The sequence below is a fragment of the Coenobita brevimanus genome, chromosome 1 (assembly GCF_032717465.1).
Source record: "Coenobita brevimanus isolate Jiangsu-jjx chromosome 1, ASM3271746v2, whole genome shotgun sequence".
Lineage (NCBI taxonomy): Eukaryota > Metazoa > Arthropoda > Malacostraca > Decapoda > Coenobitidae > Coenobita > Coenobita brevimanus.
In genome coordinates this window covers 8,964,414-8,987,377 of record NC_136954.1, presented here as the reverse complement: position 1 = coordinate 8,987,377, position 22,964 = coordinate 8,964,414, and the positions used below count along the sequence as shown (strand labels likewise).

The following is a 22,964-nucleotide window of genomic DNA, read 5'->3' as shown; positions in this document are numbered from 1 at the left end:
ACCATTTCCGGAGCTAAAGTTACTTATGATCTTAAGGGCTAAAATAGTCTGCCTCATAATTAACCCATAGGTCATCTGTAACTGTAGCTGCATGACGGCTGAGAATTGGACCCACGTTGGTGTAGTAATTTTCTCTCAAAATTAATACTTGCCTCCTGAAGCTTTTTGAAAATCTCACAGGACACCATGTATCTGCTTGCTGCCAACAAACGATTTTTTTTTCATGCTATGGAAAAGGTAACATGTACAGAAGGCGCGTGTTCATGCTGACAAGAGACGATTTTGCACAGATATTTTTTAAAATCTAGAAGGGTTAGTTTATCTTCCACTAACCTGTTCAAAAGTTCAATAGGATTAGGAGAGTGGCGTGTTGAGCAGGTAACTATGCTGTTGCTACCACCAGATGATTTTAACCCGATTTTTTACTTAGAGGGGATGAGACGGTTTCATTTGGAGAAAGCAGACGATTTTACTCAGCTTAAAGGGAGAATGTTTCACGTGGAGAAGGCATAGTGTGTATACTTGCCACCACAGACAATTTTATTCAGCTGAAAGGGAGACGATAGCGTGTAGATTTTACTCAAAGAAAGGTGATTTTTCTTTCGTCCTAGATGGGTCGGAGAGTACGTGTGGAGAACAAAAAAAAAAAAAAAGAAAAATCTTGCTACCAACGGACGATTTTCCTCAGTTTAGATGCCTTTTTAAGCCAGCAGGGTTAGATATAGCCTTGGCTGCCTCTTTACCAGCTTAACAGACAGTTATTGGCGTCCATTAATTACACTGTTGATTAGGTGTTTCATTAAATAGCCAAAATGTCAACGCTCCTCACACTAGCACATTGAGCCGTCCCCACAACACAAAATTAGAGGAGGCTATATTGGATTATCCTATTTTTAAAATGTGTAGCCAAAGAGTAAAATGTTTTGGAATATGCATAATGAACTAGACAAAATCAAAACCTCATATTAAGCGTCCTTAATAATGTATAATGTGTAAATATTCATTCTCTCTCTCTCTCTCTCTCTCTCTCTCTCTCTCTCTCTCTCTCCAGATATTGTGTTTGGGAACGGTCATAACATCTCGAGCTTTGTTTACCAAATTCCCGGTTGGGTAAAGAGACAAAGTAGCTCATAAGACTGGTCAGAGAGAGAGAGAGAGAGAGAGACTTACCGCTCTCTCACCTGTAGTGTGGCTTTGTTGTCATACTCTGCCTCCTGTAAGCTGGCCAAAATAACTGTAAAGGTATGTATGATTCTCCTCGCGTAAGTAGAGGAAATTGGGGAGAGATGTTGAGGTTGGGGTGGGGGTGGATGAAGAAGAGGAGGAAAAGAAGGAAGAGAAGAAAAGAAGGAAAAAGAGGAGAATAAGAAAAGAACAGGAAGGCTTTTGATCAATAATAAGAGTATACCAAGGTCGTGAAGGGAGACACGTTCCACAACCATCTCCCATACTACAACACACATCAATAGAATTTGTAGTTGGTCTGTATTTCTTATTTAAGGACGAACAGGCTGGGTTAAAAGACATTACTCTTACGTTCTCTTGACTGGCCTGGGAATCAAGATCTGGCGATAATATCTGGAGCGATGATAATGATGATGGTAATGATGAGGTGATGGTGATAGTGATAGTAATGATGGTGATGAAAGTGGTGGTGTTAACGATGTTACAGCATACCTGATTCAGTGTGACTTATCTTCAATTAAGGTGGGGAGAAGACTAATTACCTTTAACAGTTAACAGGTGTTCCAGCATAACCACCTGATATTTAGGAACTTAATCAATTTTAGTAATTGGTCCCTTAGATCACGAACGTAAGCCCAGACAGATGCTAATGGAGAGCAGAATCAGTGTATAATAAGCATAACAAAGAGCTAAAAAAGCTAGTCTATTCACTTTACTAAGGCCTGAAATTGCCATCCCTCCATCTTTTAGGTATAACAGTAGATTAGCACTGGAATATTTTGCTAGTCACGAGAAGTGGTACCGTGAGGATGTAGAGTCACAGAACTGCCTTTTTTTCTACGACTGAGCTACGTGAAATAAGGTGCAAAAGGATGAAAATCTGGCCAAAGTTAAAGAACTATCGTGCTGCAAAACCTCATGTATCACCTACAAGACGACCATACACCCAGACAGGTAGCCCAGCATGTCATGTGGATTACGTGGAAGTGGAGGCTGTTTTTTTTTAATGCAAGGAAGAAGGAACCAAAGGCCAAGAGCATGCAAAATTGTACCTCAAAGAAAAACAAAAACAAGTTAACAGAGAGCCAAAATCAAGATCCGTTCATTTCGAGTTGCCTGGACACATTGCGTTTGAAAGACTGGAGATCATAGGCAATAGGAAAGACAGACAGAGGCAGACAGTTCCAGAGGGTACCATAGAAATTCCGGGTGTACTGGGCCTGATAAATCACTGAGGAAGAAGTTTTACGTACCCTGATGTGTCACCTAGAACACGAACCTTTGCCCAGATCGATGGCCATGTGACGCCTTTTATCCCTCTGTACGATCCTACGGCAGACTATCTCGATGCCACGAACCGGAATATATAAATTCCATAACAGACAATATCAGTATCTATCTATCTATCTATAGCCCGACGCCCTAATCCCGCAAAGGGTGGCCGCAGACAAAACGCCTCCAAGTCACTCTGTCACCCACCATTTGACTCCCCTCCCCCCAACTCACCCCCCCTCCCTCATATACCTCTCAACTCCATCCCTCCACCTCATCCTCGGTCTACCCCTCCCTCTCCCTCCCTCCACCTCACCTACATACACCCTTTTAGTCAGTCTTTCATTCCCCATTCTCTCCATATGTCCAAACCACCTCAGTGTATTTCTCCTAATCTTTTCAACCACATCCACATCTACCCCACAACGTTCCTTCACATCTTCATTCGTCAACCTGTCCCTCCACGTCACTCCACATGCTCCTCTCAAGTAACTCATTTCCACTGCTCTCACTCTTGACATGTTCCCCTCTTGCAAGGTCCACGCCTCGCTTCCATACGTCAGGGTAGGGATCACAATACCATCATGCAGTGACTTCTTAACTTCCATACTCACCTCCCTATTTCTCATCACTGCTTTTAGTGTACCACCAACCTTTCTTCCCTGCTCTACCCTTTCACGTACTTCATCCCCCAAAGTTCCATCCTTACTCATCACACTACCCAAGTACTTGAATGCACTCACATTCTCCATATCCTCACCATCCAACCTCACTGCACACTCTGTGACTTCATTCCTCTCAAACACCATAACTTTACTTTTGTTTACATTAACTTTCAGCTTCCTCCTCCTACACACTGTCCCAAATTCATTCACCAAACCTTGCAACTCCCATTCATCTTCACTCAACAATGCTGTATCATCAGCAAACAGCAACACCGGAAGCTTCCAAATCTCACCCTCATTCATTAGAGCCACCCCCACATCCACTGCCCTACCTTGCACCTCCTTTACAACCCCATCCATATATATATTAAACAGCCATGGAGACATCACACACCCCTGTTTCAGTCCCACATTGAGATCAAAGAACTCACTCAGCTCACCATCCACTCGCACCGTAGCCCTAGCTCCCTCGTACATACTCTTCACAGGACTCAACAATTTCCCCTCCACTCCATATATTCTTAATACCTTCCACATACCTTGCCTATCTATTCTGTCATAAGCTTTCTCCAAGTCCATGAAGGCAGCATACACTTTCCTTCCCTTCTCTAGATACTTCTCCACTAAACATCTTAGAACAAATATCTGATCTACACACCCTTTTCCCTTCCTAAATCCCCCTTGTTCTTCTCCAACTAGCTCCTCTGTCATATGCCTAACCCTATCAATGAGTATTCTACCATATATTTTACCAGTCACACTAAGAAGGCAAATACCCCTATGGTTACCACATACTTCTCTCTCCCCTTTTCCTTTGTACAGAGGAACAATTATACCTGATTTCCAGTCCTCTGGAACCCTTCCCTCTTCCCAAGCCAATCTACAGAACTTCCATATCCACTCCACAACAATCTCACCCCCATACCTAAGCATTTCACCACACACTCCATCAATTTCTGGGGCCTTTCCCAGCTTAATCTTCTTCATCGCTTCCACTACTTCTGACCTACTGATCTCTTCCTCCCTCCTCTCATCTCTTCTTCTCCCAGCCATTCCCCAACCACTTATACTCACACTGCTCTCACTCTCTACATTCAACAAATCCTCAAAGTGCTCCTTCCATCTCCTCAATTTCTCTCTCTCTTCTCCACCAACAATCTATTATTCCTATCTTTCACTCCCCTACTATTTCCCCCTTTCACACTGCCTTACTTTCTTTACCTCCTTCCAAAACAATTTCTTACTCTCCCTCCATTTCACACTCAGATTCCTCCCAAACTCTTCATCCACTTTCTTCATACTCTCCTTCACCAGTCTCTTAACCTCCCTTCTCCTGCTCACATATACCTCTCTCTTCTCTCTCTCATCTTCTCCCCTACCTCTACTCGCCAACCATTCACCATATGCCTTCTTCTTTTGTTCCACAGCTCGTTTCACCTCATCATTCCACCATGCTGTCCCTTGCACACCCTTGCATCTCCTCCTCACTCCACAAACCGCCTCACATGCTGCGCTTATCTCTTCCGTGAATATCTTACATACGTCTTCCACCCCTTCCATCTGCTGTAGCTCATACCTTCCAAATCTTTCTTCCATTATGCTCTTATACTCTGTCATTTTCTCACTATCTTGCAATTTCTCCACTCTTCTCACAGGAGCTGCTTCCTCCTGTCTTCCCCTTCGTCTCCTCAACCACTTTCTTTGCAGCTCTACCTTGGCCATCACTAAGTGATGGTCCGAGACTCCATTCCCCCACCCTCTCCACACCCTTGCATCCAACACTTGTCTTCTCATTCGCTCATCCACACACACGTAGTCTATCATTGCCTTTCGTTCAACAAGTTCACCATCCATCCTCCTCATTACTCTCCATGTATACCGGTGGATCATCTTATGACGAAAGTAGGTGTTGGCTATTGCCAACCCCTTACCAGCACAGATGTCCACCAAAGCACTACCATTCCCATCTACTACAGCTGGCACACCCCACTGACCAACCACTCCATCCACTCGTACATTCCCAACTTTGCCATTCATGTCTCCAATCAACAGCACTCTCTCGCTCCTCTCAAACTTGTCCATACATGCTTCTACTCTCGCCCAAAACTCATCTTTCACTCTTGCCACTCGATCCTCTGTTGGAGCATACACACATACAATCGCCCATGCTTGTATACCTACTTTCATCCTCACCCATACAATCCTTGCACCCACTGTTCCATACTCTCTTATATTCTCCTTCCACTTCTTGCTTATCATCAGACATACTCCCTCTCTTGCCCTCTCATTCTCACTGACTCCCGCACATATACCTACACCGTATTCCCATTCTCTCATCCTTTCACCTTTCCATTTAGTTTCAGTCAATCCACATATATCCACTTTTGCATCCTCAAGCACCTGGACAATCTCTCTCTCTTTCACTTCATCATTCACTCCTCTCACATTCCATGTTCCCACCCTCAGAATGTCCTTTGTCCGTTCCTTAGTCGTCAACGTATGGTCCGTCCGTGTCCGAGGCGCTTTATTTGCTTTTTTAGTTAGTTCTTTTTACGGGGCGGGGCACTAATCCACCACCAACCCTTTTAGTCGCCTCGTACGACAAGCAGGGATACTGGGGGAGTATTCTTGAAACCCCCCTACCCCCAGGGGGGTAATATGCATAATAAATCTCTTTGAAACAGGTGCAACGAAGCCTCCTACGTCACCTAGAATATGACCATATGCCCAGACTGGAAGCCTAATGATGCAGAATATCAAGGTGTAATGTAGTGTTGTAAAAAAAGGTATCGTTACTCAGGTGTCTGATAGGTGCGAAAACGAGCACTACAGTGGCTGCTATCTCCGAAGGGTTGGTACTCCTGCGTGGGAGACGTATCAGTTAATACCGACGGTGATATCTTGAAACGATACCTTCTACAGTAGGACTTATAGTAAAATATAACCAACAGTGGTGGATATGCAGGGGTACCAGCAGTTTCCAACCCCCCCGGCCTGTATTTCAAAAGCCATCGTCGTTTGTCATGTTGTTTCGCACAAAATTGTAACGATACTTTTTTTGCAGTACCTAATAATAAGTCGTAAAGAAGCTGGTATCACGAACTCGATAGTCACCGAGGCCTGTCTTCTCGTCGGTTGAGGAAGCTCCCTAACACTGTTTCCTACGCGATTTGTTTTCCTACGCAATTTGTTTTGTTCTTTATATCTAACCGCCCAATTCTGTTACATAAATCCTTCCAGCATCGCCGTACTCTGCCTAAAAAACGTACAATAGGATATTAACCACCCATATCCAAATATAAATCACTAAAGAAGAGGTGTTATGGAGCTTCCTTAACGGGCAAGAATGCGAGCCCTACGGTTGCATTCTCACAGGATTTTGAGCCTGCTCTAGCTTATCTTCCCGTCACATTAATATTGATGTGATTGATGTGAGTATAAATATGGTCGATATTAACTGGATATAAAGAACATAGAAGGACGTTAAAAATTGTCAAGAAACTGGTGTAAGGTAGGCAGCCAGGCCTAGAAGCACACGATACCTAAATAACAAATACACACCTGTAAGTCGTGTGGATGGCGTGCCAGTGGGAGGTGTGGAGGGTTATGCAGAGTGGAATTACAGTGGATTAGCGTGGTCTTAGCGGTTGCACTACGCTACAGGGGCATTTCGCGGGGTAATGTGCCACGCCGAAACAGCTGAGAGGCCAAATCCCCTGTTAAGAGGCGTAGTATTCACAGCTTTGCCAGTCTCCTCATCCCCACTCTTATTCTTAATTGTGTGAGCTCATTGTATTTGACGGTAAATTTGAGTGTCTTAACTGTTGATATTGCCGTTGTGGGATTTGCTGTTACTATGACCATTATAATATTTTACGATTATATATCTGGTAGTCGATATTAGTTTTCGCAATCGCAGTAACGCAGTATTCTCAGGAATTGTGGGCTCTTCTGTTTTTGTCCCGATCTGTGTGTTGGCCTTTACAGTAGGATAGGATTATATGCTACGATTACATTTACGATACTCTTCTCTACCTGTCCATATTGCTTATCGTAACCATGGCAACACAGAGGATTATCAGGTAATTTGGGTTTTGCTCCTCGTTTGAGCCTTTGTTACCCTTTGACTATATTTTACGGCTGTCTTCATTGCCCTGCTGTTACCTAGCTGTCGATTTTTTTTTTTTTTCAACAGTGGCAGCACAAGATTTTCATGGATAGTTTTGTTGATACGGCGGCTTTTTATGCTGGTATTAATTTTAGAATACGATTTATTCCATTTTATGCTAATTCCTGCTGTCCTAGTAGTGCCTAATTGTCCCTGTTCTTTCCCGTAACCATGGTAACGCTGAGAATTACTTAGGGATTGTGGGTTTTGTTATTAATATATATCACGTGTGTCTCATTCTTAATTTTAGGATGCGATTATATTCAGCAATTATATTTTAAGGAACTCCCAGATGAAATTGACCTGTCGTCATACATTGAGGGGCGCTAAATGTCCAGTCACCTCAGTGTGGCCAGTTCAGCCAGTATCATGATATGTCTGTATAACTGTGCACTGGTGGTGTCATTTCTTCAGGCTATTGACATGGGCTGGAGCATTGCATTCTTTGACAAGTATCACACAAACTTTACTCTTTTGTAACTAAAACAAAGAAATGAATTATTTAGTTTGTGTGATCTTAAGATTCTTAAGCAATTTATTTTTTACATGTTAGGCAGTGCCTGACTGGTCTCAAGAAAGTACAAGTATGTTTTTCTTCAAGGTAAACTTCTAATTTTAAGTTAAAAGTCAATAAAAATATAGTACAGTACATGTGTTTTAAGCAACGTTGGGTCTGGTTAGTACTTGGATGGGTGACCGCCTGGGAACACCAGATGCTGTTGGCATCCCTACGTGTCAAGTGGGGTTGGTGGAGGATTAGTGCCCCTCCCCGTAAAACAATTAACTCTAAGCCCTTGGCCACCCCGTCTGGGATACATGGCATCTGGCAATGGATGAATGAATGAATATTTTAAGGTTTTCTTGATTACCCTGCTGTTACCTAAATGTCGGTGTTGCTTTTCGTTACCATGGCAACATTCTCTCTCTCTCTCTCTCTCTCTCTCTCTCTCTCTCTCACACACACACACACACACACACACACACACACTCTGGATAGGAAACAGACTTAATTGCTTCTGAAAAATTACCTGTGAGGGTAATTGGTCCTCCTTCCGGTAAATTTCGAAATGGAAAATAGTGAAGTGAACTCGGCCAGGTGTGAAATACGAACATAAAGGTGTGAAGGTTGAGGTGACAAAAGGTGAAAATCAGGAAGGATGTACCACTGAGGCCTGGAGAGAGAGAGAGAGAGAGAGAGAGAGAGAGAGAGAGTAAAAGTGGAGGTGTGAAAATAGTGTGTCTATGTTGTGGTAAAATAACACTGGCCTCTGTATTTGCTCGGCCACTGTCTGTCATCCTGGAATAAAAAATATGGTACATCTGGGCATTGTACTTGACAGAAAAATATGAAGAAACACTTTTAGATTATTTTTCTTCCCAGTACAGTTTGGTTTTGATTATTACTTGACCCCGCCTTGGAGGGGCCCGGGGGCGGGTATTGTTTTCACTCGGTTTGTCTGTCTGTCTGTCTCTCTGCCTGCCTGTCTGTCTGTCTGTCTGTCTTTTAACAACTTTACGAGAAACCTACTGGTACGATTTTGACTAAAATTACAAGGATGATGGGCTATGGCCTCCTGATCGCCTGATTAAATTTTGGGCCAAATAGCGCCAAGGCCCAGGCTGTAGGTCCCCTAAAATGTATAAAAAAAAAATCGTCATAACTCCTTTCAACTTAGTCCTAGCGACATGAAACCAAAACCTAAAGGTGCATCTTTCTAATCTGCATTCTATAACATGCCTCGTTACACGAGGGGGGGTCACCCCCCAGCTAGCGGTAGGGGGGTTAATGTTAGGTGTGTCGGGCCTAAAATTTCAAATTGGGGACAAAATCGTCATTTTCACCCGATTTACTCCAAATCTGATATGTGACATTTTTGACTAGATATCCTGTCGTGTTTATATGTCAGCACTAAAATTATTGCCGGTTTGCTGTGTCATGGCACCTCTTCTTGTATTTTATATGGCAATATTGGTGAAAAAGTTAAACCTCTTATGGCCAGTGACAGTTTTAATAGTATATTCTAACCTGTGACAGGAGATTAACTCCCCCCTCTCTCTCTCTCTCTCTCTCTCTCTCTCTCTCTCTCTCTCACGCACGCACGCACGCACGCACGCACACACACACACACACACACACACACACACACACACACACACACACACACACACACACACACACACACACACACACACACACACACACACACACACACACACACACACACACACACACAGCAACCGCTCCCTGGCGCAGTGGTAGCGTTCTCGCTTGCCATCTGGTAGGCGGGAGTTTGCGCCTCGCTCAGGTTGCGAAAAGTTTCACTGACGAAGTGGATGGTTACTGTCCCCCTTGAGCAAGGGGACGGGGGTGTGCGTGTGTGAAGGTCACAGCCTTGCCCTTAGATCGGACTATATGAGCTCTCAGCTCCCTTCCGAGAGGGTAAAAGCTGACGATCACGACCATCAAGTGATCCTGACCGACCCGGTGAATTATAATCACACACACACACACACACACACACACACACACACACACACACACACACACACACACACACACACACACACACACAACGCTCCTAGTGGCTTGCTTTGGTGAACTATACAAATTATTCTGCAGTAAACCTTGTGTCGTCTCGCCCAGACCTCCTCTCTCCCTCACCGTGACGAAACTGCATGACAAGTTTGGCCAGCTTGTAGAGTGACCTGCTGGTGGTGTCAGGTGGTGGAAATTTGTAGAGGAAAAGCTGGTGGCACGGTGGAAATGGTGGCAGTTTTACTAAGTTAACCAGTTCAGTGCGAGGACATTTTTTATTATTGTTTCTTCCTGACTGTTTTGTTGTTGGTACTGACGGACGATTTGTTTCCTAGAATGAGAGAGAGAGGTTTCGAATTGGATGGGTTGGATATAGCCCTCCTTTATCATGTTAGTACTATGCGATGGCACCTAAAGTCGAATTAACTTGTTTAAAGTAGTTAGGGGGATGGTGACAGTTTGGCCAGGCAAGTAAATAAGGATGTGGAGAGGGGGATGCTATGGCTCCTTGCTCTGTCCGCTATTGCATTGAAAATCATTTTGGGTTAGGTTTGGTTAGATTTGCTTTGGTTTTGTTAGGTTTGGTTTGCTTAAGTTATGTTAGGCTCAGTTTAAGTTGGATTAGGTTAGGTTAGGTTGAAGTTTGGTTAGGCTAGGTTACAGTGGGTTTGGTTTTGTAAAGTTAGGATGTTAAATTAGCTTAGGTTGTTAGCATAGGTTTGGGTTTGTTAGGTTAAGTTAGCTTTGGTTTGGTCTTGTTAGGTTTGGTTTGGTTTTACTTAGTTAGGTCGTTAGGTTGAATTAAATTTGGTTAGATTAGGTTAGGTTACTTAAACGTAGACGCGGTGACGGATGCAATTGGGGTTAAATGATCCCCCACCCCCCCTCCCTGCCTGATTCACTGAGCACTAAACGAAGGTTTTATACCAGAACATTCAGACTCCTAATTCGGCCTGAAAGTATATTTAAAAAGCACACATTAGTATTATTATTTATTATTATTATTATTATTATTATTATTATTGTTGTTGTTATTGTTGTTGTATTTGCTGTTGTTTTTGTTGTTTTTTGTGGATGTTGGAGCTGAAGCTTAATATTTTCGGTGAATTTCAGGGTTATATATATATATATATATATATATATATATATATATATATATTGTTACATAGCCTATGATTTCATCACCCTTTGTGTAATTTTAACGCACAGTATGCTGCATGTTTGATCACGAGCGTGTTCTGCCTCAGTTCCCCCCTTCTACCGTTATAGTAGAGTAAGTCGTCCTTTCTGTTGTTCAGAGTAGGATTGTCAGCTCTTTGTCCCCTATGGCTTCATTTGCGCGTCCTTCTTGCAAGTTGTATCGAGCTCTGCTGGCCCCTATATAATGAGCTCAGTCTCTGCATTATTGCCACTTAGATCTACTCCTCATTTTGTTCACATCTCTGTCCTCCCCTGTACAGTTATTATTGTGAGTGCTCAGGAAGTCTCCAACCATCTAGCAGCTGTGTAAATTGAGTATGAGTGTTGTTGCACTTTGTTCTTGTACTGTATAGCTTAGATTGTTAATTTGTAGACCTAGTGAGGTTTTTGTAATTCATGTAAAGTTCTTTTGTCAGTCATTTTTGATAATATTTTGTATCTGTAATAATTTATCTTGCATTAACTGAGCATTACCCAGTGTATTTTCATTTTATCAGGGCTGACTTAGATATATTTACTCTTGCTAATTTCGTGTTAATAGAGGCTATTGCAGTTAACCATATATTTAACCTGTTTTTGCCATTACATTATCCTTATGAGTCCTGAATGTTTTGTTGTTAGTTTGAGCATTAAACTTTAACTTGTAATTTTACCTAACTCTTTTGTTTTGAACCTGGAACTTTACGGGACAGTAGTGACTCTTAGTATTCTCACTTAATGTGTACATTATCTTTCTCTGTTCCGTAACATAAATTTGGCGACCTCTTATCAGGATATTATCATAAGGATATTGCTCGATATTTTGTGACTGTGATTTATTCATGGTATCTACTATTACTACGCTTGTTGAAGCCAAAGATTTTTTGTCAAATGTGCAAACAGTGTGTGATGTAGAAAACAGAACAAAGAATGAACTTAAGCTTGTTGCTCAACAATTGGGAATTGCTGTTCGCCCTCATCATTCTAAAGATCAAATTGTTGACATGATTAATGAAAGCTTGTTTAATGTAACTCCTCCAAATGAGCAAACGCAGATTGAAATAGCTAAGTTACAGCTAGCCCTGCAGGAGGCTCGTGTGAAGGAAGCTGAATTTCAAGCACGTGCTAAGGAGGCTGAGTCTCAGGCTAAGGAGGCTTGTGTTAAGGAGGCTGAATTTCAAGCAAATGCTAAGGAGGCTGAATCTCAGGCTCGGATTCAGGAGGCACAGATACAGGCTCAGGCACAAATTGAACTAGCTAAGATTCAGGCAGACCATGAGTATCGCATGAAACAAGGTGGAACTGGATCGTCTAGCTCTGATGATTTTGATGTGGCTAAAAATGTTAAACTTGTCCCTCCTTTTAATGAATCTGATTTAACAAAGTATTTTCAGTTGTTTGAGAGGGTAGCTACAGGTTTTAATTGGCCAAAAAGGTATTGGCCAGTACTCCTTCAAACTGTTCTCACCGGTAAAGCTCAAGGAACTTATGTATCTTTGCCTCAGGATCAATGTGATAATTATGATGTAGTTAAGAGCTTGATTCTTAAGGCCTATGAGCTTGTTCCTGAAGCCTATAGAGTAAAATTTAGGACAACTTATAAGCAAGATAAGCAATCCCATGTTGAGTATGCAAAAATCAAAGAAGATCTGTTAGAGCAGTGGTTAAATTCTAAGAATGTGGATTCTGATTTTGGTAAATTTAAGCAGATGATTTTGCTGGAGGACTTCAAGAGGTGTATTAGTAAAGATGTAAGCCTATATCTTGATGAGAAAAGAATAGATAATTTGTCTGATGCTGCAGTTTTAGCTGATGAATATGTTCTCACTCACAAGAGATATTCTAAAGAAAAAGGGAAAGCTGAGACTAAGTACGTTGCCTCTACTCAGATACAGGTAACAGGAAAGAGAATAAAGATGATGTTTCTCAGGAAGTAAATACCAGCTTCACCTCTAGATTTCAGAAAAGTAAATGTACTTATTGTAGTATGCTTGGTCATACTACGGAGAAATGTTTCAGGAGACAGCGTGATGTGAACAAAAAGGAGTCTTTAAATATTCAGTCAATTGGTCTAGTGTCCACTCTTGAGAGTTCCCATAATTCTTTAACTGAGTTAACTGAACCTGCTTTGAGGGGTAACTTAAATTCTCATGTTGGAGCTCCTCTTTTGAGCAGTAACGTGGGTGACACTCTCAAGAGTTCATGTGCTATTTTCCTGTCTGATGGTTTTGTCAGTCCTCTGGACAGTAATGACAGGAAATCAGTTCAAATATATCGTGATACAGGTGCTTGCCAGTCCCTTATGCTGACCAGTGTTCTAGGCTCTAATGTTAATTCCTCTGATGAAACTGTAATCTTACAAGGTGTAGGGAATAATTACTTCTCTGTCCCTCTGTGCAGAGTGAATTTAGAGTCTGGTTTTGTTAATGGTTCCGTTATGGTTGGGTTGGTTGAGACACTCCCAATGTCAGGTGTAACTTTCTTACTTGGAAATGATATTGGTGGAAGTCAAGTGTGTCCAGCTCCTCAGTTGTCTAGTGAGCCAGTGGCTGCGTCCCAGGATTGTGATGTCCCTGATGTGTTCCCTGCATGTGCTGTCACTAGGGCTAAGTCTAAAGTTACTGGTGATTTAGAGGATAATGATGATGATGATGTTATCCTAGCTGACACTTTTCTTGCTAATTTGGACCACTCACCAGATGAGGCAGTACCCTGTAGTGTTGATAATTTGTCTCGTCAAGAGTTGGTTGAGTTGCAGGTTGCTGACCCTGAGTTGAAAGGTCTAGCTAACTCTGCTTGCAGTGAGGAAGAGTCAGCTGGTGCTTCTACTTGTTATTATATAAAGTCAGGAGTACTTATGAGGAAGTGGAGACCCCCAACAGCATCAGCCGACTGTGAATGGGAGGATGTACATCAAGTTGTCATCCCTCGTGTTTGTAGGCAGGATATCATTAGAGTGGCTCATGATTCCAGTTTGGCAGGACACCTTGGAGTGAGGAAGACTGTGGCACGCATTTTGAAACACTTCTACTGGCCAGGTATCTTTAGGGATATTTCCTGGTATTGTAAGTCTTGTCACACCTGTCAAGTTGTGGGGAAGTGTAATCAGACCGAAAAGGTCGAACCTCTAGTTCCCATTCCTCCTTTTGAGGCGCCTTTCACCCGTGTGTTGGTGGATATTGTGGGCCCTCTTCCTAAGACTTCTTCAGGATTTTCTTATGTGTTGACCCTGATTGATATGGCTACTCGTTATCCTGAAGCCATTCCACTTAGAAATATCTCAGCAAAGAACGTGGTTAAGGAAATGCTAGGGTTCTTCACAAAGTTTGGTCTGCCCAAGGAGGTACAGTCAGACCGGGGAAGTAATTTCATGTCAAATGTTTTCAAGCAGTCTCTGAAAGAGTTGGGCATCACCCAGATCACGTCTTCAGCTTACCATCCCCAGACCCAAGGAGCGTTGGAGAGATATCATCAAACACTCATATCGATGCTCAAGAAATACTGTTTGGAACATCAGAAAGACTGGGATAAAGGTCTTCCATTCGTTGTGTTTTGCTGCAAGAGGATGATCAGGATATTGAACATCCTGTATCTTATTACAGTAAGAAGTTCACTCCACCTCAAAAGAACTACTCCACTATTGAGAAAGAGCTTTTGGCCTTGATTTTGGGTTTACAGCATTTTTCATTTTATTTGTGTTCTGGTTTTGACCCCATAGTCATTTATACCGATCATAACCCACTGAAATTCCTTAGTAAGTTTAAAGATAAAAATCAGAGATTGACAAGATGGGGTCTACTTCTTCAGGAGTATTCATTAGACATACAACATGTCAAGGGGAAAGAAAATGTTATTGCAGATTGCTTATCTAGACTTTAGACAGATTGTTTTAGAGTAATAAGAAATTTCCTTTGTAAATTTCTTTTTCTTTGTGGGGAGGTGTTACATAGCCTATGATTTCATCATCCTTTGTGTAATTTTAACGTACAGTATGCTGCATGTTTGATCACGAGCGTGTTCTGCCTCAGTTCCCCCCTTCTACCGTTATAGTAGAGTAAGTCGTCCTTTCTGTTGTTCAGAGTAGGATTGTCAGCTCTTTGTCCCCTATGGCTTCATTTGCGCGTCCTTCTTGCAAGTTGTATCGAGCTCTGCTGGCCCCTATATAATGAGCTCAGTCTCTGCATTATTGCCACTTAGATCTACTCCTCATTTTGTTCACATCTCTGTCCTCCCCTGTACAGTTATTATTGTGAGTGCTCAGGAAGTCTCCAACCATCTAGCAGCTGTGTATTTTGAGTATGAGTGTTGTTGCATTTTGTTCTTGTACTGTATAGCATAGGTTGTTGATTTGTAGGCCTAGTGAGGTTTTTGTAATTCATGTAAGGTTCTTTTTGTCAGTCATTTTTGATAATATTTTGTATCTGTAATAATTTATCTTGCATTAACTGAGCATTACCCAGTGTATTTTTCATTTTATCAGGGCTGACTTAGATATATTAACTCTTGCTAAAATCGTGTTAATAGAGGCTATTGCAGTTAACCATATATTTAACCTGTTTTTGCCATTACATTATCCTTATGAGTCCTGAATGTTTTGTTATTAGTTTGAGCATTAAACTTTAAATTGTAATTTTACCTAACTCTTTGTTTTGAACCTGGAACTTTACGGGACAGTAGTGACTCTTAGTATTCTCACTTAATGTGTACATTATCTTTCTCTGTTCCGTAACAATATATATATATATATATATATATATATATATATATATATATATATATATATATATATATATATATATATATATATATGTGTGTGTGTGTGTGTGTAATAATTTCCATTCTCGCTACTTGCAGACGAGGTTATTCAGGTTTAGGTAGACTTTTCAGCCTGAGGACGTACTGTACATATTATTTTTGTTGTTGTGGGGGAGGCGGTGGCTGAATCGGTAGAGAGGCGGTTTGCAGTCCTGATGGACCCAGGTTCGAATCCAGGCTGGGGCAGGGAACAGTTTAAGGATTTGAATTTCATAAAAAGCAGACTTTCCTGATCTACCAGATGACCCGCCGACATGTCGTAAAAATATCCCCGCTAATACCAATACATCAGTCCTGTATGAGACAGCCCTAGCATGTATTCAATATGGACGGTGGGTGTTAGCGCCGAAGTGGTGACATGTGGAGGTGTTGGACTACTGGGCCTTGGGATAGGCTGCCCCCGAGATACAGGCCCTGAAGCCTTTGCCCAGAGTCGGACACTTAGAAAAAAAAAAAATTGACTTTTCGAACTGCCGAGGCTAAATATCGCCTTTATTTACTACTTCATTGCCAATTGTCCATCCTGAGGCTGAATAAAGTCGTCCCACTTGACAATAGTATAATAGAAATTACCTTCTCAGTCTGAAAAGTTTAATGGAGGCTGATTCTAACCTCCTGGCTACATAGCGTCTCGAAATCCGAATATAATCGTATGAGGGGTTGAAGAGGGCGTCGCGAGGCCAGGGCGGCGGTACAGTGCCCGTGGTGTGGGAATTTTGTAAAGTACTTGTTTACTTGCTTTACTGTCTGTATCTGTATTTATCTTATAACTTTATACGGCTGTATTTATTTGTTATATGCGTATGTCTCAATCTATCTATCTACACTATCTCTCTAGATAAATAGATGCAGATTTATGTATTTAATTTGCTACCTACAGTATCGGTATTTGTATAAAAAAAAAATTCGTTGTCTACCTATCTATCTGTCTATCTACTTATCTGTATATATCATTTTGTGTCTGTATGTCTGTATGTCTGTATCTCTATAGGCTGTATCTGCCTAGGTTTATGCAATAGTGCCTGACTCCATCCCGTAAAAGCTGCCCTCGACAAAAATACCTTTACCCATTTCATCCCTAAGGTTAGGAGACCCATACAATAGTGAGGGTTTATAAAGGCCATGTCTGACACCTTCAGTCCCAGGAGTCCATCTAAAGCTGAAAAGAAGTATAGAGATAGCGAGAATAATATAAGACAGACAATCATAGTGGGGTACATAAGCCTCCTCACTCGCAGAGTCTGGTGTCACCAACGCATATTATGACCTGAATATATTCGTTTGTAGGCAGCAACAACAGACAGATAGACATGTTACTGTACTTGTAGGATAACCATCTCTTTCAGTAGCTATATTTCCACAGTATATCATATCAACAACAGTGTATAATCTCGGTGAAGCGTTATTTGAACTGAATATGATCATCTACGGGCAGCAAGAGTAAAGTAGATTATCCACAGTTAATGTCTGAGGGAGATTGTAATAAACTTTTTGCTGTAAGCTGAATAAGATCGTCTGTAGGTACCAGGTAGCAGGAATATTATATAAAGTTAGTCTCTGATTCTGAAGTGGGTAAACCAGCGTTCCATTAGATCTTTTAAGGTGGCTTCATTTGTGTGTTTTGAAAGCTGAATAAAATCGTCTGAGTACAGACTACAGTGTAACACGTCATCCTATTGAAAAGCGTAAACGACTTTTTCACTAGGTATATCAAGGCAGTTTCATAATCTGTATATCTGACCCAAAAATACGCAGAATGCTATGATCAGGGCATTTATCATTATCATCATCATCACGCCTCTTTTTCCTTCCTGGAGGTGGGGTGAGGTACGATACGGAAAGCAGTAATAAGGAATGATTACGATAGCTGGAGAACTAATCAAACTCATGGTTACTGAAACGAGCCACACACCCATTCATTCATCAGTCAAGTTCCTGGAATCCTGACTCCATCTGAGAGGCACACCTATCCACACCTAATTAGCACACAGTCAGGCGATTGTCAGATTAAAAATGGGGCACCAAACCGCGTTCATACACTCCTAACATATTTCATCAAACCTTCTCGAATCCTTGTCAGTTCCATAGCCTCGTAAGCGTCCATACCTTTCTTTCTCACATACTCGTTAACTATATCTGTTGACGTTCACCTTGGCCTACCACGCTTTTTCCCACCTTCAAATTCACTCACATAATTACTAGGCTATCCTCTTCTATCTATCATTTATAAGACTATACCATCTAAGCACACTCTCTTCAACTCGGTCCACGGATTTTCTTGCTCCAAATCTCCCACTAATCACACAACTTCCCATCCTCTCCATTCTCTTCACACCACACACGTTTCACCGCTGTAACTGCTGGCTTTTCATTTTCATGTCACCAGCCTCGCCCCCGTGTGTTAGTGCGGGTACTAATACGCTTTCGTGCAGTTCTAATACAGTTGCCACGCTGGATAGAGGAAGACTAAATTGCAGCCTGCCGTGCTGCTGAAAAAAAGCAAGTCTGTTGGATTAAATGTATTAAGGCATTTTCACTTGGTCGTTGTTATAATTTCACTTTTTAACATTTAGGCTGTTCATATAAGTCAGAAATATGCTAATTCCGTGTCAGTTTGTCATGCTTTATGTTTATTAAATTCAAGGAGGTATGAAAAAATATTTATGTCCAGTGTGTGTGTGTGTGTGTGTGTGTGTGTGTGTGTGTGTGTGGTGTATTGTAATGTGTGGTGTGGTGAAGTGTAGTGTGCAGTGTAGTGGCGTAGTGTAGTGTAGTGAGGTGTAACGTTGTTTAGCGCAGTGAAGTGTAGTGTAGTGTAGTGTAGTGGTGCAGTGCATTGTGATGTGTAGTGTAGTGTTGCGTACTAGCAGTGCAGTGTAGTGGAGTGCAGTGTAGTGTAGCCTGATGTAGTGTACCGAAGTGTAGCATAATGTAGTGTAATGTTGTGTAGTGTACAGTGGTGTAGTGTTGTGTCGTATACCGTGTTGTAGTGTAGCATACCGTGGTGCAGTGTTGTGTAATGTAGCGTACCGTGGTGCAGTGTTGTGTAATGTAGCATACCATGGTGCAGTGTTGTGTAGTGTACAGTGGTGTAGTGTTGTGTCGTATACCGTGTTGTAGTGTAGCATACCGTGGTGCAGTGTTGTGTAATGTAGCGTACCGTGGTGCAGTGTTGTGTAATGTAGCATACCATAGTGCAGTGTTGTGTAATGTAGCGTACCGTGGTGCAGTGTTGTGTAATGTAGCATACCGTGGTGCAGTGTTGTGTAATGTAGCATACCATGGTGCAGTGTTGTGTAATGTAGCATACCGTGGTGCAGTGTTGTGTAATGTAGCATACCATGGTGCAGTGTTGTGTAATGTAGCATATCGTGGTGCAGTGTTGTGTAATGTAGCGTACCGTGGTGCAGTGTTGTGTAATGTAGCATACCGTGGTGCAGTGTTGTGTAGTGTAGCTTAAAGTAGTGTACCGTGGTGTAGTGTAGTGTGGTGAAGGTATCGTAGCGAGGGGCAGTCTCCCATATTTCCCCAGTAATATAACCATGGGTAAAATCCTACTAATAATCTCCGCCACTTTATAGTATTTTCAGATCCGGCGTACAGTACATTGCGTTTGATTCTTTTGTATATTATTTTCAACGCCTTCTGTGTTGTTATCAACGCCTTCTGTGTTATTTTCAACGCCTTCTGTGTTATTTTCAACGCCTTCTGTGTTATTTTCAACGCCTTCTGTGTTATTTTCAACGTCTTCTTTGTTATCTTCAACGCCTTCTGTGTTATTTTCGGCGCCTTCTGTGTTATTTTCAGTGCCTTCTGTGTTATTTTCGGCACCTGTGTTATTTTCAGCGCCTTCTGTTTTATTTTTAACGCCTTCTGTGTTATTTTCAATGCCTCCTCTGTTATTTTCAGCACCTTCTGTGTTATTTTCAGCACCTCTGTTATTTTCAACGCCTCTTTGTTATTCTCAACGCCTTCTGTGTTATTTTCAGCGCCTTCAGTGTTATTTTCAATGCTTTTTTGTTGTTTTCAACGTCCTCTGTGTTATTTTCAGCGCTTTCAGTGTCATTTTCAGCGCTTTCAGTGTTATTTTCAGCGCCTTCTGTGTTATTTTCAACGTCGTCTGTGTTATTTTCGACGCCTTCTGTGTTATTTAGAACGCCACTGCATAGTATATTCAGCGCCTTCGTTCATTACTGTCAATGATTCATATACCATTTTCAACGCCCCGGTATAATAGCTTCATCGTCTTTGTGTATCTTCAGTGTCTTAGTACCATTTTAGGCTCCTTCGTATATTACTTTCAGAAATTCGCCTTCATCTTTCCAACGCCTGGGTATATCTTCAAACGACATTATATTGCAGCACAAAATCGACAGTGCATTAATTTTCTTCCATATATCCGGAAATTAGGGACCTTGATTTCCATTAGACTTCTGTGAGTCGTCTTCCAGGGGACCGTATGATTTGAGCAGGAAAAGATGATCGTCTCTTTATTTTCTATTTAATTCTTCTCTCGCCTCGACAACCCACCTACAGCACTGAACCTGTCTTCTTTTCCGCGTGCTCAGTCGACACTAATGTTTGATGCTAGGAATTGTGCCATCCTCCTCCACTTCCTCCTCCTCCTCCTCTCATGATTTTTCTTCCTCAACAGCAGCACTAAAATCAGTCCATCCTTTCTTCCCCAGGCTCAGTCAGCATTAATCTACGACGCGGTGAGGGTGGTTGCTGAGGCGCTGACAAGGCTAAAGCACAAGAAAGTGGACGTGTTTGGTGAGTCTCCTGGGCTGGGGGCGCCGCGGATCATCACCTGCCACAGTAATGACGCTGATCAGAGCGTCTGGGAGCACGGCGAGAAGATCACCAGGCACTTGAGGAAGGTGGGTCCAGGAGTAGGTGTCAGGGTGGGGTATTACGGTGCCAGGGTGGAGTATTAGATCACCAGGCACTTGAGGAAGGTGGGTCCAGGAGTAGGTGTCAGGGTGCCAGGGTGGTGTATTACGATGCCAGGGTGGAGTATTTGGGTGTCAGGGTGGAGTATTTGGGTGTCAGGGTGGAGTATTTGGATGTCAGGGTGGAGTATTCGGGTGTCAGGGTGGGGTATTAGGATGTCAGGGTGGGGTATTAGGGTGCCAAGGTGGAGAATTTGGCTGCCAGGGTGGAGTATTAGGGTGCCAGGGTGGAGTATTAGGGTGCCAGGGTGGAGTATTAGGGTGCCAGGGTGAAGTATTAGGGAGCCAGGGTGGAGTATTTGGGTGCCAGGGTGGAGTATTAGGGTGTCAGGGTGGGGTATTAGGGTGTCAGGGTGGGGTATAAGGGTGCCAGGGTGGAGTATTGGGGTGCCAGGGCGGAGTATATGGGTGCCAAGATGGAGTTATTAGGGTGCCAGGATGAAGTAATTATGGTCGTCAGGGTGGAAGATTAGAGTGCCAGGATGGAGTATCAGTGTCAAGAATGGTGATTAGGGTGTCAGGATATAGTACTGGGTGTCAGTGTAGAATAATGTGGTGTTAGGTTGGACTTGGAGAAGGATGTCAGGAGTGAATAACAAAAGACCACCAGGGACTTGAGGAAGGTGGGTGAGGAGTTAGATTTGCATTGTAGAGATGTTAAGGTGCTAGAGAGGAAAAATAATTCTCTAGGGTGGAGTATTGGAGATGTTGTTTTTGTTTATTGTTAATGTTGTTGTTTTTGCTTAACCCTACACTGCTTGACCGAGCGTAATCGTCGACCACAGGAAAATAACCGCCCGTATAAAATTGTCCTATATCTTCCGTACACCGTTGATGTTGTGTCTGCATCCTAGTGTAGCATGTGCTATACAGTGCTCCATTGTGTGTGTTGTGTTATGCGGACCTGTTCTACAAGCTGGGCACGTGTTATCTGTGATTCTACCAACCCAAGTCTAAACTGGCAACTGAGGAGGGCTGGGTGATGTCCTGCTCTAAGCCTAGCCAGGTGAACTCGACCAGTTCTATTTAAGGATACCTCTGATGGGTGGATGACAGGAGGGGTGGCATGTAGTAGTGTGTTCCGATCAGGATGTGTTTTACCCTGCGCGTGTAGTATGTCGGTGGATGACAGGAGGGGTGGCATGTAGTAGTGTGTTCCGATCAGGATGTGTTTTACCCTGCGCGTGTAGTGGGTATGTCGGTGGATGACAGGAGGGGTGGCATGTAGTAGTGTGTTCCGATCAGGATGTGTTTTACCCTGCGCGTGTAGTGGGTATGTCGGTGCTTCATTGATATTGCGGGGATGTCTGTGTTAGGTTGTTGGAATAATTGTCTGGGTAGGATATTAGAGTGTTATGAAGGATGAGTATGGTGTCAGAGTGTAAAATTAGGTTGTATGGAATATTAGGTTGTCAGGGTATAAAATTAGGTTGTCAGTGTGGAGTATTAGGGTGTCAGGGTGTAAAATTATGTTGTCAGTATGGAATATTAGGGTGTCAGGGTATAAAATTAGGTTGGCAGTATAGAATATTAGGGTGTCAGGGTGGACATGGGATACAGATGTCAAGAAAGAATAACTAATGATGAAGCCAGACACCTGAAGATGATGTGTAATATGTAAGAATGGCACTGTGGACAAGTTATGGTGCTGTAGAGGATAATTATAGTGCTGTAACAGTATTACTGTAACGTGCCAAAGTTTTCGTCCCTTAGCAGCTTATTTCGTGTAGATGAATGGCAGAACAGGAGAGTGCTTAAGTTGTGCATCCTCTCCAAAACACTACTTTGTGACTAACATCATATTTTAGTGTTAATCCGTTGTTGCAGCTCAGCATTCCAGATGGAGAGATGGCAGTTGTAGGTCGTTACAGTAAAATGAGCATAGGTAGAATGTTAGGATGCAAAGAGGGCATAGCTATAGTTCATTTACCTTCATTTGTCTCAGATTTTCGTCTGTTTCCATCTTCTCTCACGTAGCCCTTTGTCAGAAAAGTCGCGGCTTGACATCCTTTACACAGCACTTTTTCATTAGTATCCTATTTTCGAATTTCTGGTTTTAATTTCTTGCCACAACTCAGCAGTCTAGGCGGAGAGATGACAGATTTAGGCCAAGTTAGAGTAAAAAAAAAAAAAACACACACACAGATACAGGATTATAATGTTTTCTTGCAGTTCCAAGGCTGGGGGACACA

General features: G+C 42.4%; 1 protein-coding gene across 1 annotated transcript in view; it reads left to right on the top strand.

Annotated features, from left to right (window-relative positions):
- LOC145413760 (glutamate receptor 1-like) overlaps nt 1-22,964 on the top strand; it is a 406,240-nt gene that overhangs the window by 324,114 nt on the left and 59,162 nt on the right. The window contains exon 7 of the mRNA XM_080283451.1: nt 20,509-20,700. Coding sequence (XP_080139577.1) covers nt 20,509-20,700 — 192 coding nt within the window. The remainder of the gene's footprint in view (nt 1-20,508; nt 20,701-22,964) is intronic.